Source organism: Dermacentor albipictus, unplaced genomic scaffold (genome assembly GCF_038994185.2).
Source record: "Dermacentor albipictus isolate Rhodes 1998 colony unplaced genomic scaffold, USDA_Dalb.pri_finalv2 scaffold_23, whole genome shotgun sequence".
NCBI classification, from domain to species: Eukaryota; Metazoa; Arthropoda; class Arachnida; order Ixodida; family Ixodidae; genus Dermacentor; species Dermacentor albipictus.
In genome coordinates, this window is record NW_027225577.1 from 2,765,357 (window position 1) to 2,780,013 (window position 14,657).

Below are 14,657 nucleotides of genomic sequence, written 5' to 3' on the forward strand. Positions count from 1 at the left end.
CATGTAGACAATACAAAGAGAAAAAGAATAAAAGTCAGAGAGGTTCACCAGGATTGCCCTCAGTTTGCTACCTTTCTATAGACATGGCACCCTGCGATCGGAGAGGGTAAAACCATCGTTGCAAAGATGATACTAGGAAAGAAAACGAGAATAAGTTCGTGAATGCGCACACGTGATACATATCATGCATTTACAAACAGTTCAGTTGACACTAAAAATCGCAGCTGCTGTCTTAAAGCAGTGGGCAAAAATACCGCCCGGTACCGACTTCTCGAGATTATTTGTCTTCTTACCTGTTGGTCTTCTAACCTGCTTCAAGCTATCACAAAGACAAAGTCTTTCAGCGTAGATGGACGTTCATTCGCGGATCAGTGGATGCACCTTATAGTTTCGTTGCAGCAGTAAGTGTTAAACGCTGCACTATCTGTCATATTGATAAAGTACAGGTGAACATCATCTAAAGCGACACGCAACCGCAAGCAACGCTCCACAACGCCAGCATCCGGGTTGCAGTCGAAGTTGCAACAAATGGTTGAGCAAGTGTGATAGAGAGTTACTCTAAATCTCTTACTCGCAATGTAATCTGGCCATTCAGGCGATATTTGTGCCAGTCTTCTGGGATCGTCGTGCGGTCTCACCGTGTTTAACTGCAGCCGCAGCAGCCTTGAAGTGCGGCGTCCTTGGGTCCGTGAACCATGTGGAAGTACTGTGAGTCATCGTCACCCTGCGTGAGTGCGCGCATCAGTTCGAGCATCTATCTATCCCTCCACTACTCCTGTGCACGTCACACTTTTGAGAGCACGGTGGGCCCATTACTCGCTCGAATTATTTTCTGCTAGACGAGGGAGAAGGTTCAATACTATCTGGACGGGTGAGCCAGTAGTTAAAGGCTTGAAGTGGTATACTCCAGGTACGGCATCAGCCGTCTGACGACATATACGACGACCAAGATGTTCCCCTAAGCTCTCACGCTAGAGAACCAAATAACAAAGAAGTTGGTGCTTCTAATAGAATGATTTATAATAGACTTATGCTGACGTTGTCTTATGCCACAAGTAATGGAACACGCCCCAAAAGATAGCAGCCCTCGTGGCGAAATCTCGTGGCACTATGATGAATCATAATGGGCTAAAATTTAAAGGTACGTGTATACTCGTGCTTGGCAAATCAGTTCTGTGGCAATATGCAAGGTAGGGGAAGTTTCATGAAAGTTAAAAAAGAAAGGAATGTAATGCATCCAACATTAGCACGAAGCCACAGAAAAAACCCACAGGGATCACCCATTAAAAAAGAAACCCACCACAGCTCATGAAAATTTTGTCCTGGGCAGAGAACCAAACCCGGGACCACACATTTTCGGGGCGGTCACACTGTCATCTATGCTAACAAGAAGGCCAGCAAGGTCACAAGGTGAAGCCAGCAACTCGAAGCGTGGGGCACTGAATAGGACAAATAATTTCGATGGTATTTATAGCGCACGCATACCATGAAAATATGAGACTTTCTGCAGGTCTCTTATTTCCTTAGGTCTGTGTGCGGTGTGAACGTCATTGAAAGGAACTGTTAGCAACTTGCCCAAGCTTTAACACTTGCACGACAAATCGTTTCTGCAGAAGTCCGCGAGCCATACGTTTCATGAAAGGGAAGAAGGGAAGAACAATTTAACTTGCGCTTGAAAATCGTTCTCTCTGGAAAACCAACAAATAATAATAATAACATTAAACATGCCTTCGGGAGCAACATGCCACTGGCGATACGCTTACGAAAGTAGACAAATAGATTATGGGTAGCCACTGCGATAACAGCTCTGTATTTCACAACATAGTTCTGTACTTCACAAGAAGACTGGATGTTAATGTCAGCGCCTTCCTAGTGTCGATGATCCTTCCTAGAGTCAATTAGTTACACACGGAGTTACAGGCCTGACTGCCGTCTTGGTCAGGTGCTCCGCAGCATCTGAGGACTGAGGGCCATGGGTTAATTGCAGGAGTCATGAGGGAGCTAGTGGTCAAACATTGCACCAGGGAGGTTAATTCCTGTTCTGGTGAGGGAGTGCTTTGTTGAAGCTTAGCGGGCTTTCCTAATTAGGTTGCCTTACCTTATATACTATATGATACCACTACCATATATAATATATCAAGTGTTCCAGGTCACTTGTCTTAATATTTGAAAATATGCAAGTGCAACGTGGGAGGTGAGAACTAAGATAATGTTGTTTGCCGTCCCTTGGAAAAAGTCACTGTTTTTTTTGTATTTCGCCTAATTACATAATTAGTCATTATTTATTGATCAACTTTTCAAATATTGTATCTATAGCAAAAGTGTCAACGAAAAAATTGTAGACCACCCTTACAAAACTTACGAAGAAACTGTTAGTGCTCTCTAATAAATTTCTCTCTCTCACGCACACACACACACTCTATAACTAATTATGTAATTACGCGAAATATAAAGAATGGTCTGACTTGCTCCGTGCGACGGCAAACAACATTACCTCGGATCCGTCCAGCTAAGAGGCACTTCCATATATTTAAATTTCGGCGCAAGTTACGTGGAACAAATTGTACATACAGGGAAGAGCGTGGAGCGTGTGGCCAGCTACGGCAACATAGCGTCGTGATCACGATACGGTCAGCGTGAGGCGCTCAGATTTCTCTCACTTGAGGCGGTTCGGGCTGTTTCGTTGGGCGAAGCGTTGCTCCAGGTGTTTCGTGACGCACTCCTTCACCTTGTCCGGCTGTTGGTTGGGAACCGTGCGGATGGAGAACTTGCCGTGCACGTGGGTCGGTACCAACTGCGGCTCGCCGGGATCAGAGTAAGCGCCCGAGATACCTGCGTGCGGCACGTTTACGAAATACACCTTCATATAATACATCAGCACTTCCGGACAAAGTTAATGCTTGGGTGACTCCCGAGTTCCCAAGATCTCGGATAGAGAGAAAAATGGAGATTAATATATTCGCAAATAAGCAGAGAGACCGGTCTGAGTTGGCTGCACTGGCAAAGATGGATGGGAAAGAAAGGGAACGATTAGGAAACAAAATCAATTCTATGGTTTCGTGTGCAAAAACCACGTTCTGATTATGAGGCACGTCGTGTTGGGGGGAGCTCCCGTAATAATTTTGGCCTGTTCAGAGTGTTTGAAATGCACCTATATCTAAGCAGAGTGGCGTTCTTGTATTTTGTTTCAAAATGCGGCCGTCGCGGCCAGGATCGAACCCTCGACCTCGAGAACAGCAGCTCAATAGTATAGCCAGCTGCGGATAGCGGTGATGATGAAGAGAAGGAGGTGACCGTGAGTCAAGGCCAGACCTATCGGAAAGTCCTATATGCCCTGAACAGTTTTGCTTGTTCCTCTATGATTTATAAAGGAATAAACAGGGAATATTGGAACAGGGCATATGTGATTTTCCGGGAGTGGCTTGTAAATAGGCTACAGCCGCCGTTATAATCAAGGCTATGCTGTGTGCGTTAGGCCAAGCACATAAAACAAGGTCGTCAGATAGTGTACTGATCGACGTGCAATTAAGGAGACCAGCTTCTATCGTTCTCTCGTGTATGCTGGACTAACTAAAAAAGTCGCAGTTTCGCCCTAAAGGCGAAGCATCGATTGCGATAGTAAATTAGTAGACAGCCATATTGTAAGACTAGTTTGATCGGCCGTATAAACTTGTAAACACTCGATTTTTTTTTGTAAATAAATTAACAAGCATGGTTTCAGGCGCACACAGACAAACATGCACATCACTCTCGATGACCGCGGACACTCGCTGTCAAAACGCTGGTGTGAGAAAACCCGGCAGAAGCAGCGAGGGAAATGACCTTCGTGCTGTCTATCGCTTCACCGCAAACAGAACGGCGCGAACACAGCACACGCAAAGCTACGAGCCGTCGACCCACCTATAGACTCTGTCCCCGAACCGGATCGCTTTGAAGATAAATGCCCACGTCATGCGCAATTGCTGCCGAAGTACAACGGCCGCCTCCCTAGCCCCCGCTTCCCTGCGCACGCGAGATTGAGCCACGAGAGTAAGCATCGGAGGGGTATTGCCCTCGATCACCCTCCGGTGCGAGAGTGATCATCGCTTCACGCTTACACTCGCACGTACAGCACACGGCGCGCGGCGACGGACTTTACACGGAACATCACGGCGACGGCGACGGCAAAAGTGCGCCTGGCGTGTCCATATAACAGCTATTCCAAGAATATGTTGCGCAGGTATGCATATATACGTTCACGTGCAGTCATAAACCATTTCGAATAAAAAACCAACTCTCTAGACCGAAACCATGGCATCAAATAAACACTTTGCATTGTCTTACCGTATGTAGGGTGTCTCAGATAAAGTTAGCCGAGCTGTTCAACGAAATAAAATTTCTAAGATATGGTGCAAGATACGATCTTAAGATTGTGCGAATGCACTCGCATTCCGATACCTTCGGTGCGGTCGCTCAGTTATCACGCGATGATCTCTTCCCTGGAAGGGAAGAGGGCACGTTTCGCCGCTGCCGCTGCTCTTCAAGCCTGGCCGCGACGCCACAGTCAAGGCTTCCCTCCTTTCTCCTTTCATGGAACCGGGGAGACTCCCTCTCCGCCGCTCGAAAAGAAGCGCTATTCCCCCGATGCGCTTTTGTCTTTGAGCTGACGAGCGTGCGACTGGCCGCAAGTCAAACCAGCCGCGCAGATCGCCGCACCCCGTCCCCCTACAGCACCCGGCCTTCGCGAGCGACTGACTGCCCCAGGGCCCGAGCGCGTATCCCGCAAGGCGAGCTGCACAATTATTACCTTCCTGCGTAGTTCTACCATTGAGCGTCTTTTCGCTTCAGCCCTGCGGAACTCTCTACCGCTGTGGTTCTGTTTTGTTTGTGTTTGTATTGTATGTTGCTGCTTTTGTTGGTACACGAACCCACGGTGAATAAACACCTTAAGTTAAAGACTCGCCCTATTCCCCTGGCATGAACCCGCCATGCTCGAAGTGAACCGCGGGTTGGGGATCACAGCTCTGACATGCTAGGGCTGCTGCGAAAGTGTTAGCGAGCGACTGCCGCTCCACTGGCGCGGTGCGATCCAGAGAAGACTTACCCCCGTATGCAGAGATGCAACTTAAGTCGAAGCACATGCTTGACTTGATTTAGATGACGCCTGGCGTTAACGTGCCCAAAGACGCTCACTGCGTTTCCTTCGGCGCGTTCCCGATAGGCGTCACTCGGATCAAGTCAAGCATGTGCTTCGACTTAAGTTGCGTCTCTGCATACGGGGGTTAGTGCGCGCGCAAGAACTGCAGTTATACCCCTATGACAACTACGGTATTTGATCGTCAAAAGTATGACGACGCAACATCGTAGGTCGTAACTTGTTGTACCATGTCTTCCAAATCTTTTGTAGTTGGTGTTGTAGCTGACAAGCTTGGCTAACGCTAACTGGGAAGCAAGGTATATTCTTTTGTACTGCAAATGCGTTATTGAAAAGGGAATCATGCTAAGCGCGATAGAGCATGATAGAGCGCATGCCCCCTTCTTTGGTAGGTATATGCCTTTACTGATGACGGGATTCAATCACACAAAAATTACAACCTATGCGATAAAGTGAACAATTAGGAAGCTATTAATGAAACCTTATTGACTAGATAAACTAATATTGCCATTTTTCGTATGCACCTAGCGCCCGCCTCTTCGGGTCAATATGCAAAATTTCGTAAGCATGCCTTCCCACATACATAACTTGTCATAACCAAAATGGCCGCACTGCCGCTATAGATAAGAAGCGTGTTTTGAAAGCCTTGACAGCACGCGGAACGGAGGGTGGCAGGAAGGATATCGGCAGCCGGCATGTTGACACTTTCTAGCACGATTCTAGCCCGAGGTCCACCAACTTGGTTAGGCAAAAGGAGGCATGTGAAGAAGCGTACTTTCATGTATTGCATATCGTTTAAACGCTCTATCTGCAACAGGTTATCGTTAACGAACCTGTTCGGCCCAAAGTAAAGAACAGCAGGCGTATGCCAAGTCAAAGCTTCTCGCAGTGTCTGATTGTATAAGCGACGGCGGGTGCGCGAAAGGCAGACAACTCAACTGCGTCGCTAGTGACGGTCGAGTCCTCATCGCCCCTCGGCACTTACCGTGCAGAGAGAGGCACGGCTGACGCCAACGATTCACCAGCGTTTCGACCTTCTCCTCGTGGGCGAGTCTCGAGGCACCCATTTCCCAACGGTACTCATTCTGTTAGAGAGAGAAGGCAGTGACGCTGTAACCAAATGCGAAATAACTTCAAAAAAGCGACTCCAGGATAAAAGTTACGGAAGTGGAGTTTCTTGGGCAAAATACCCAAGACATACACGCTTACCACTCCTATGACAGTTCACCCCCCCCCCCTTCCCCCCGTACAGCTCTCCGAACATAACCTCACCGATTAAAGGCTCCGCAAATAAAATATCGCTACTTATTATCTGAGACGAAAATATTCGTTTATCTTTTCTTTCTTAGCTAGGCAGAAGCTCACTATAGACAAATGTTTAGTCAAGTTGGGGTTCACGTATTCTTGCTGTGTCATCCTATGAAAGTTCATACACAGAGAAGTACAAATAGAAAGAAAAAGAAACTGTACGCGTTTCTAGCGTCTTTGGTCATTTCAGTCAGCTTTCAATGCAGAATTCTATAATCAGAAAATTCAAATGCCCACATTTTATTGAGTACATAGAGTAATGTAGCACTGAATATATGGTATGCAGTTTTACTCAGAAGGACCGCTGCAAATGATGGCAGTTTTCGGGAGACTTCAAGCAGTCACCAACCCAACCAAATTTAACCTAACCTACCGAAAACTTAAGATAAGATAAACTTAACATAATCCAACCTAACGCAGCTCAACAAAACCTAGCCTGATGCGGCATATGTTACGCCATTTGAAACATAAAAATGACCTCCTCCTGTTAATTTTTATGCCGCAACAGATTCCGTCGGTGAGCGTTCCGCCGGGCCTATATAGAAGAGGCGAGCTTTCGCTGCATTATTGCACCTATGTGAACTACATTTACTTGCAATATTAATTTATACTTAGTGTTTGACTGGCTCGTTAAGCCTCTTGTGGCGAGCCTTTTGCTTGTGATACGTGACTCCGAAGTGTGTAACCACGCAAACTTTGAAACGGGATAGCAAGTTGTACTCTGTATTTAGACTGGTTCGTGCCGCCTTGTCTGACGTCCCTCATGTGTCACATATCTAATCACGCAAAGGTGACACGCGTACGCGCGCACACAAGCACAAACACACACGCTCGCAAACGCATGCACATATGCACGCACGTACGCAAATACGCGCACGCGCATTGAAACGCACACACGCGCACATTAACGCGGATAAACACACACACACGCACGTGCACACGCACCCAAAAACACACACGCACGCAAACACAAACACAGACACGCATGGACACAAACACACGCACGCAAACACACGCACACAAATACACGCATGCACACACACAGGCGCCGAGACACACACTGATACAAATCGGTAAAAGCGGTAAAAGGCGCAAATGTACGTATGCACATAAATCACAAATGCCGCAGGCGACATTCTCCGAGCACATGGTGGATGGCCAAGCCGCATCTACGCCTTCCCAGGGCAAGTTCGTCATCGCGCAACTTAAGCGGCGATTGTCGAGCACGGCCTCGTATACGTCAGCGGCACCATGTCCGAAAGAGGACTTGCTGTCCGTTGTCCTTTCGGTCGCACATCTATGCGAAGAGCCTTGAGGTTACTTTTTTTTTCTTTCATGTGGGCCATTTATTAACGTGTATCGTTAATAAACGTCACAAACTTCTGACGAACCTGCCAAGCATTTTTGTATTGCGACATGTACAATGGTATTCGCGTCGCGGAGGTGCGTGCGTGAATGCAACGGCCTGCGTCTTACGAGATTGAAGTCGATGCGGCGGTAGAGCTCGCGTTCTTGGTCCGTCACGGGGCGCACGTCGTCGTAGATGCCAGGCACCGCTATTTTCCCCGTAGCGTCCAATAGACTGTCGAACAGGTCCATGAGGTCGGACATGGCCTCGTGCCTGAGAGGAAGGAGGTCGCCGGCAGCTAACGAGTGCTAGCCGGCAAACGACAAAAAACGGAGACGTACAAAAGCACAGTTCGCAATAGGGGATCAGAAAATTTGGTTGTGGAAGTTCATAGTGTCTTTTTTTTATTGTTTAACCTAGGTAGGACATTGGCAGTATAATAGCAAGAGCTTGGTGGCGCAACCCACCGCCCCGTTCCAAAAGGGACGCTCATATGATCCATCCATCCATCCATCCATCCGGCCGAAAGAATGATGACAAAAAAATCTCGAAGATATCGATCGATCGTTGATATCGATTGATCGTTGGTATCAATGTGTCGAAGATATCGATCGTTGTCAAGCATTTCTAGTCTAGCAGACATGAACTCACTATGCTATGCCTACATCAGCATCCTGTATTAGGCCGACGGCGTGGCTCAGCACAGCGATCACTGCGCATGGTAAGCCAGCATGATACATGCATAAGCTTTGTGCTTCGGCATTGCCTTTTTTTACCCCCTGTAAAACAGTAATATACAAAGGGGATCGCATAAAAAAATGCGGCTCCTATATGTAAGGACACAATTTCCGCAAAACCGGTGAGTGCGTCGCAGAGGACGGGACGAACAAGACCGAACAAAAACAATAAATATTGGTTTTCTCTTGGCCAATTGTCCAATTTGGTCACCGTCATTCGCGAACAACAAACGTCCAATAAACGAGGTAGTCGTGCAATGTATCTACAGATAACAATTTCAACGCTTGCCAGAGTAAACAACAGAACTCACAGAACAGAACAGAACGGTATACCCACGCTGTTTTGATTCTCGCTTTTGTTTCTTAATACTCATTGCTGCGAACACAGACAAAACTACAATGTGAAGGTTGCAGTACGGTCACATTCGTGAAACAATTTTTTTAGAAATACGCAATTGATATCCAATGCTGATTGTAAGCTCAAACACACGACATCGCGCTTGGTGCTCAATTAGCACATCGTCTCGTCTTCTAGTTCGGAAGCTGAGCGTGGCCGCGCGCTTGTATAGATAATCTGCGGTGGGTGCGAATATTAGGCGCGGCTTCGTGTGCGACTAGTTCGCGTTGAAGCTAGAGGCAGCACGGCGGGCGATTCGCTCGCCACTGCTGCCGGCAATTCTGATCCCGCCAGAGATTTGACAGCCAGTGCTGGCGGTCATCGAGTGAGATCTGTTCATGTTTGCACGTGCGCGCGTGAGACCGTGCTTTTTATTTAATTGCCGAATGTTTACTGCAATTTATGCGTACGGTAAACTACGAACCATGCTTGGTTTAGTTTGTAACACTCTGTTATCGCTATCCGTTCTTCACCGTTCGGGCAAATTATTTGCGACTTTTTTACGCCCTTCATCAAATGGTTGTGGGGCAGAGAATAAAAAAAGAATCCGGACACCAATTCTAAACGCGCAACATGTCGTCGCTTATATATTTCACTGACAAGACTCGTAAACCGGACGTCGCTTTCGAAAAGTATCGAGAGCCCATACAGGCTATCATAGCGAATCAGGCTATCAGCGAATCCATACAGGCTATCACGTGGTCGCGGGATCAAAGCCCGGCAAGGAGGCCGCATTTCGATAAGGGCGAAATGCAAAAATGCCCGTGTCCCGTGCATTGGGGCAAGTTAAAGATCCACTGGTGGTCAAATTTAATCCGGAGTTATCCCGTTATGGCCATTATCAATTATTTACCCAAGTGTCCCTACATGGCTTTACGAAAGGTAGGGATACAGAAAAAAGGCGGAGGTTGGGGTTGGGGTGGGGGGAGTCATGAAAAGTGCAATGTGTGACAAAACCTTTACGGTCTTGGTCCTGTTAGAAGCCTCGCCAATAATTACTCAGCCGTCGCTTTTTTTTTCTTCTATTTTCACGCGTCATAAGACATTTGTAGTTGATTTCTTTGACGTCCTCCTGAACTAAAGAAGGCACTTTGTTTATATTTGGAGAAAATAAAGGGCGTGTTATGGGTAATCTGTAGGTAAAGTTCAAAGTGAGGAGACTAACTATGACTTTTGCTGTAAATTAGGCATACATGCGATTTATGAAAGTTGCTTTAAGAACAGAGTTGAATTTATCCCGCTCTCTTGCGAGAACCGCAATCGAGATTAAATCTAGCGAGAATTGGGGGAGAGAAGGGGGGACACTATGGTTATTGTTCTATGGAAGTAATATGCGTTGATGAATTACTGGCTTTTTTAAAAATTCCCTACAGGAAGTGCTCGAAAGTGTTACACACGGGCAATGCTTCAAACAGAACAGTCATATGCGGGCAACTTTTTAATGTATCCGATATAATTACAGAAGGAAACTGAGATATTTATTGCAGCCGGTTGAAAGAAAGAGCCTTGCTAGCATTTGGGCTGTAATTCTGCGAGGTTCCACACATATGCAGTATCTTTTTTTTCTTGCGAATGTTGCAAGTCCTTCATATTGATTGTATTTTGTTATGTATAACATTGACAAAACCATTGATTTAACTAGCGATGAGCTCGTGCTGTATACGTAAACCTGAAGTGCTAGTCTTTGTTCAACTATTAAAATTGTTTATAGCAATTATGTATTTTTCGTATGCGCTGTACTGCTGGTACTTCGGGGTCAGGGACCTATGTAACGCACTGATTGCCTTTGTCCTTGCATCATCTTCAGATTTTATACATCCTAAAAGATCAAATTCAAATAATCTTTCGATCTCCCGTGGTCCCCGATGTATAATTGATAATAAAGCCTATGTTTGTTAATTATAAAGACAACTAACCGACGAATTTTCAGACTCTTTCTCTTAATGTAATTCAAAGCAAGAAGGGGGCCGACAGATGGAGTAGCACACGGTTACGGTTCACTTTGTGCGGCAATGAATGGAACAGATGCCAAGCGCCTGGAGCACGGCTGTGCCTAATTGTCACGCTCGTCAACATGAAAAAGATTTGTCCGTCGGGTGTGTGCGACGGGATTATGAGCGTAATGTGCAAATCCTACTCCCCTCAGTCCTGTGTTCACTCCCTCTACGGTAAGGAGTGGATTCCCTGCCATGGCCGTCCGTGTGGTTTGATCCGACGTGGCCTACGTTCACGTTTCCTTCCGCGCTACTCTCTCTCTCTCTCTCTCTCTCTCTCTCTCTCTCTCTCTCTCTCTCTCTATATATATATATATATATATATATATATATATATATATATATATATATATATATATATATATATATATATATATATATATATATATATATATATATATATATATATATATATATATATATATATATATATATATATATATATATATATATATATATATATCGGTCATTTATATCCAGCAATGTTCCTTAGTCATTCTTCAAAACGAAATTTCCTCTGGTCGTACCTGAATTAAAAAGAAGCCCAGAACTGCTATATCTGTTGTTGGTGCGCAGGTACACATTTATCAACATCGTGCTTTATTTTTCTTTAAACTTGCAAATATTTGGGAAGAATATATAAACAACTATGGCTTGAATGAAAATTCAGCTTTTTACAGTGAGAGGAACTGAGCTTTCCTTGTCAAATGCAGCCAATTTTATTTATATCAGGCACGCTTAAATTTCGCAATTCCGAGTATCGCAATCATCTGTTAATGTTTTTCGGGAGCAAATTAAAGGAACAACGCTATGAATAGTCCTGCGCATGTTCGAACACGGGCACTTTGCGAGGATCGTGGCTAGGATTTGACTTGGCAGATTGTTGAGTAGCCTTTACGGAATCCTTCCTGGTCCTTTGGTTGACAGAAGTCTAAGGTGTTCCTGATTCTATTTGCGATTACCTTAGTAACTAGTTTGTAGGCAACTGACAGTAAGCTGATCGGTCTCCCCAAGAGAGCAGCGTTGCGCGGCAGATAAACCCTCTCCGATAAGCGAGACATTGAAAAAGGCGTGCTCACAGGCAGCCCTCGTCGTCTGTCCTCTCTAAGCGCCGGCCGGTCATTTATATCCAGCAATGTTCCTTAGTCATTCTTCAAAACAAAATTTCCTCTGGTCGTACCTGAATTAAAAAGAAGCCCAGAACTGCTATATCTGTTGTTGGTGCGCAAGTACACATTTATCAACATCGTGCTTTATTTTTCTTTAAACTTACAAATATTTGGGAAGAATATATAAACAACTATGGCTTGAATGAAAATTCAGCTTTTTACAGTGAGAGGAACTGAGCATTCCTTGTCAAATGCAGCCAATTTTATTTATATATTGACCAGTACCCCGTCCACCAAATGGAGCCTGAACCGAGCGACTACAGCCCTGTGTGCTTGGCGTTTCTGAACTCTTGAACTTTGCTGCTGAACAATGCAGTGACCCGGTACAACATAGATTGTCGACCGTCTCAACTCCGCGCTTCCTGATGTCCTATCTGCCTCTTTGTGCTTCATTATGACATGCTTTGTTAATCCAAGGTTTATCCATTCTACGTCTAGATGATATCACTCTCGAGGGAATGTATTTAGCGACCAAAGACAGGATTTTGTCTCGCCCGTTGTAAACGGTGGATGTAGAGTGACATGAAAACGAGCGCAAGGCATCGCTTCAAAATGGCGACCAAGGTGTTCCCGGCCCTCCTCCTATTCCTTTTCCGTTATTTCGCTCCAACTGTCGGTATATAGAGTTTACAGGTACAGGGATTTGTGCCAAATCACTTGTTAAGCATGCACATGCATCTTTTGGTAGACGCGGACGTTGTTTTCTGCAAAACCACAAGGAATGCATGCACATGGTGCTTTTGGCAGAGCGCGCACGTGGGTTTGTTCTGTTTAGAACTGCAGGGAAGCTAGATTGTTGAGTGTTAGCTAGGTTGTGTTTTCCTAACTAGATTTAGAGAGCAGAATCAAGGCAGTAAAGCAGCAGTCATGGAGTTAAGGACACTGCTGAGAGACGAGTTGTTGATTGTTGGTGAGGAACTGGGCCTAGATGTACGCAAGGAAATGCTAAAATCGGAATTATTGCATATCATTTCCGAACAGGCCAGTGAGGAAGAAATTGAACTGGGCTTTGAACTTCTGAAAAAGAGAGAAGAACGGTTTGATCCGACGTGGCCTACGTTCCCGTTTCCTTCCGCGCTACTCTCTCTCTCTCTCTCTCTAATCCACGCTATTGATATGTGTGTATACTATCTGTATGTTATATGCTACCGCACTGTTGAGCAATGTATGGGTGACAGGGCCTTAGTCAGGCAGACAATGTACTGCCTTTAGCCTTGCCATCCAAGACCTTCACTGTGTGTATATATATATATATATATATATATATATATATATATATATATATATATATATATATATATATATATATATATATATATATATATATATATATATATATATATATATATATATATATATATATATATATATATATAGAGAGAGAGAGAGAGAGAGAGAGAGAGAGAATGAGGTTGGCCGTATGGTGGAGCGAGCCGCCACGTAGTCGTATTTTCTCTGCCCTTGCGTGCAGGCGCACGCACGCTGAACGTTCCTCTATTTTTTTTTCTTTTGTACCCGCCGTGGTTGTTCAGTGGCTATGGTGTTGGGCTGCTGAGCACGAGGTCGCGGGATCGAATCCCGGCCACGGCGGCCGCATTTAGATGGGGGCGAAAACACCCGTGTGCTTAGATTTAAGTGCACGTTAAAGAACCCCAGGTGGTAGAAATTTCCGGAGTCCCCCACTACGGCGTGCCTCATAAGCAGAAAGTGGTTTTGGCACGTAAAACCCCATAATTTATTATTTATTTTCAATTTTTTTGTCTTGGAGCGCACCGCTCATCCGTCATAATGTATTAAACTTCTGTTAATTGTTTTTACATAACTCATCTTCCCTGCCGAACCCTCTCCGATAGTCAACATCCTTCGAGCTCCAAGCACGCGCTGTTGAAGGTCACAAAACAACATATATATATATATATATATATATATATATATATATATATATATATATATATATATATATATATATATATATATATATATATATATATATATTTATTTATTTATATATATATATATAGAGAGAGAGAGAGAGAGAGACAGAGGGGGGGGTGCGGTCACATGGTTTGCGGTTTGCCGCCCCGGGCCCCCTACCCGAGAAATAGTTGGTACGCCACTGCCAGCAACGAGCTTTGCCGGTTCCTGAGCAACTTTCTCGAAGCCATGGAGTACTTACCGCCGGCGACAAAGTGCCCGCGCCCGAAGCGTTGCAGGCAAGACCGCTTACAGATTGACGCTGAATTCTAAGCGCACTGGGTCTCCCATGTAAGCGTTAAGCATTAGGCAGAAATGTCGACGAATTTGCTCACGCGAACAACTATACAATTTATCTCACTGCTTGAAAGAGTGTTTTGAAGAGCGTAACTTCGAAATTATTTACCCTGCCGGTAATACACCCACAACTTTGAAGTTTCTTCTGTACGTTTATCTCAATTAATACTTTATTCTTGAGAAGTTTCATTTTAATGTGATGAGTAGCTCACAAGCCGAAATCGCTTCAAAGCTCGAGTAAGCACTGAAAATTATAGGATTGCGCGGACAGCAATTTTCGAGAGCGAATCAACTAGGAA

The 14,657-nt window shown here is 45.1% G+C and overlaps 1 protein-coding gene across 1 annotated transcript in view; it reads right to left on the reverse strand.

The window, feature by feature from the left end:
* LOC139046635 (cytosolic non-specific dipeptidase-like) overlaps positions 1 to 14,657 on the reverse strand; it is a 31,762-nt gene that overhangs the window by 3,187 nt on the left and 13,918 nt on the right. The window contains exons 8-11 of the mRNA XM_070529539.1: positions 7,919 to 8,063; positions 6,120 to 6,219; positions 2,661 to 2,832; positions 639 to 724 (exon numbers count right to left, since the gene is read on the reverse strand). Coding sequence (XP_070385640.1) covers positions 639 to 724; positions 2,661 to 2,832; positions 6,120 to 6,219; positions 7,919 to 8,063 — 503 coding nt within the window. The remainder of the gene's footprint in view (positions 1 to 638; positions 725 to 2,660; positions 2,833 to 6,119; positions 6,220 to 7,918; positions 8,064 to 14,657) is intronic.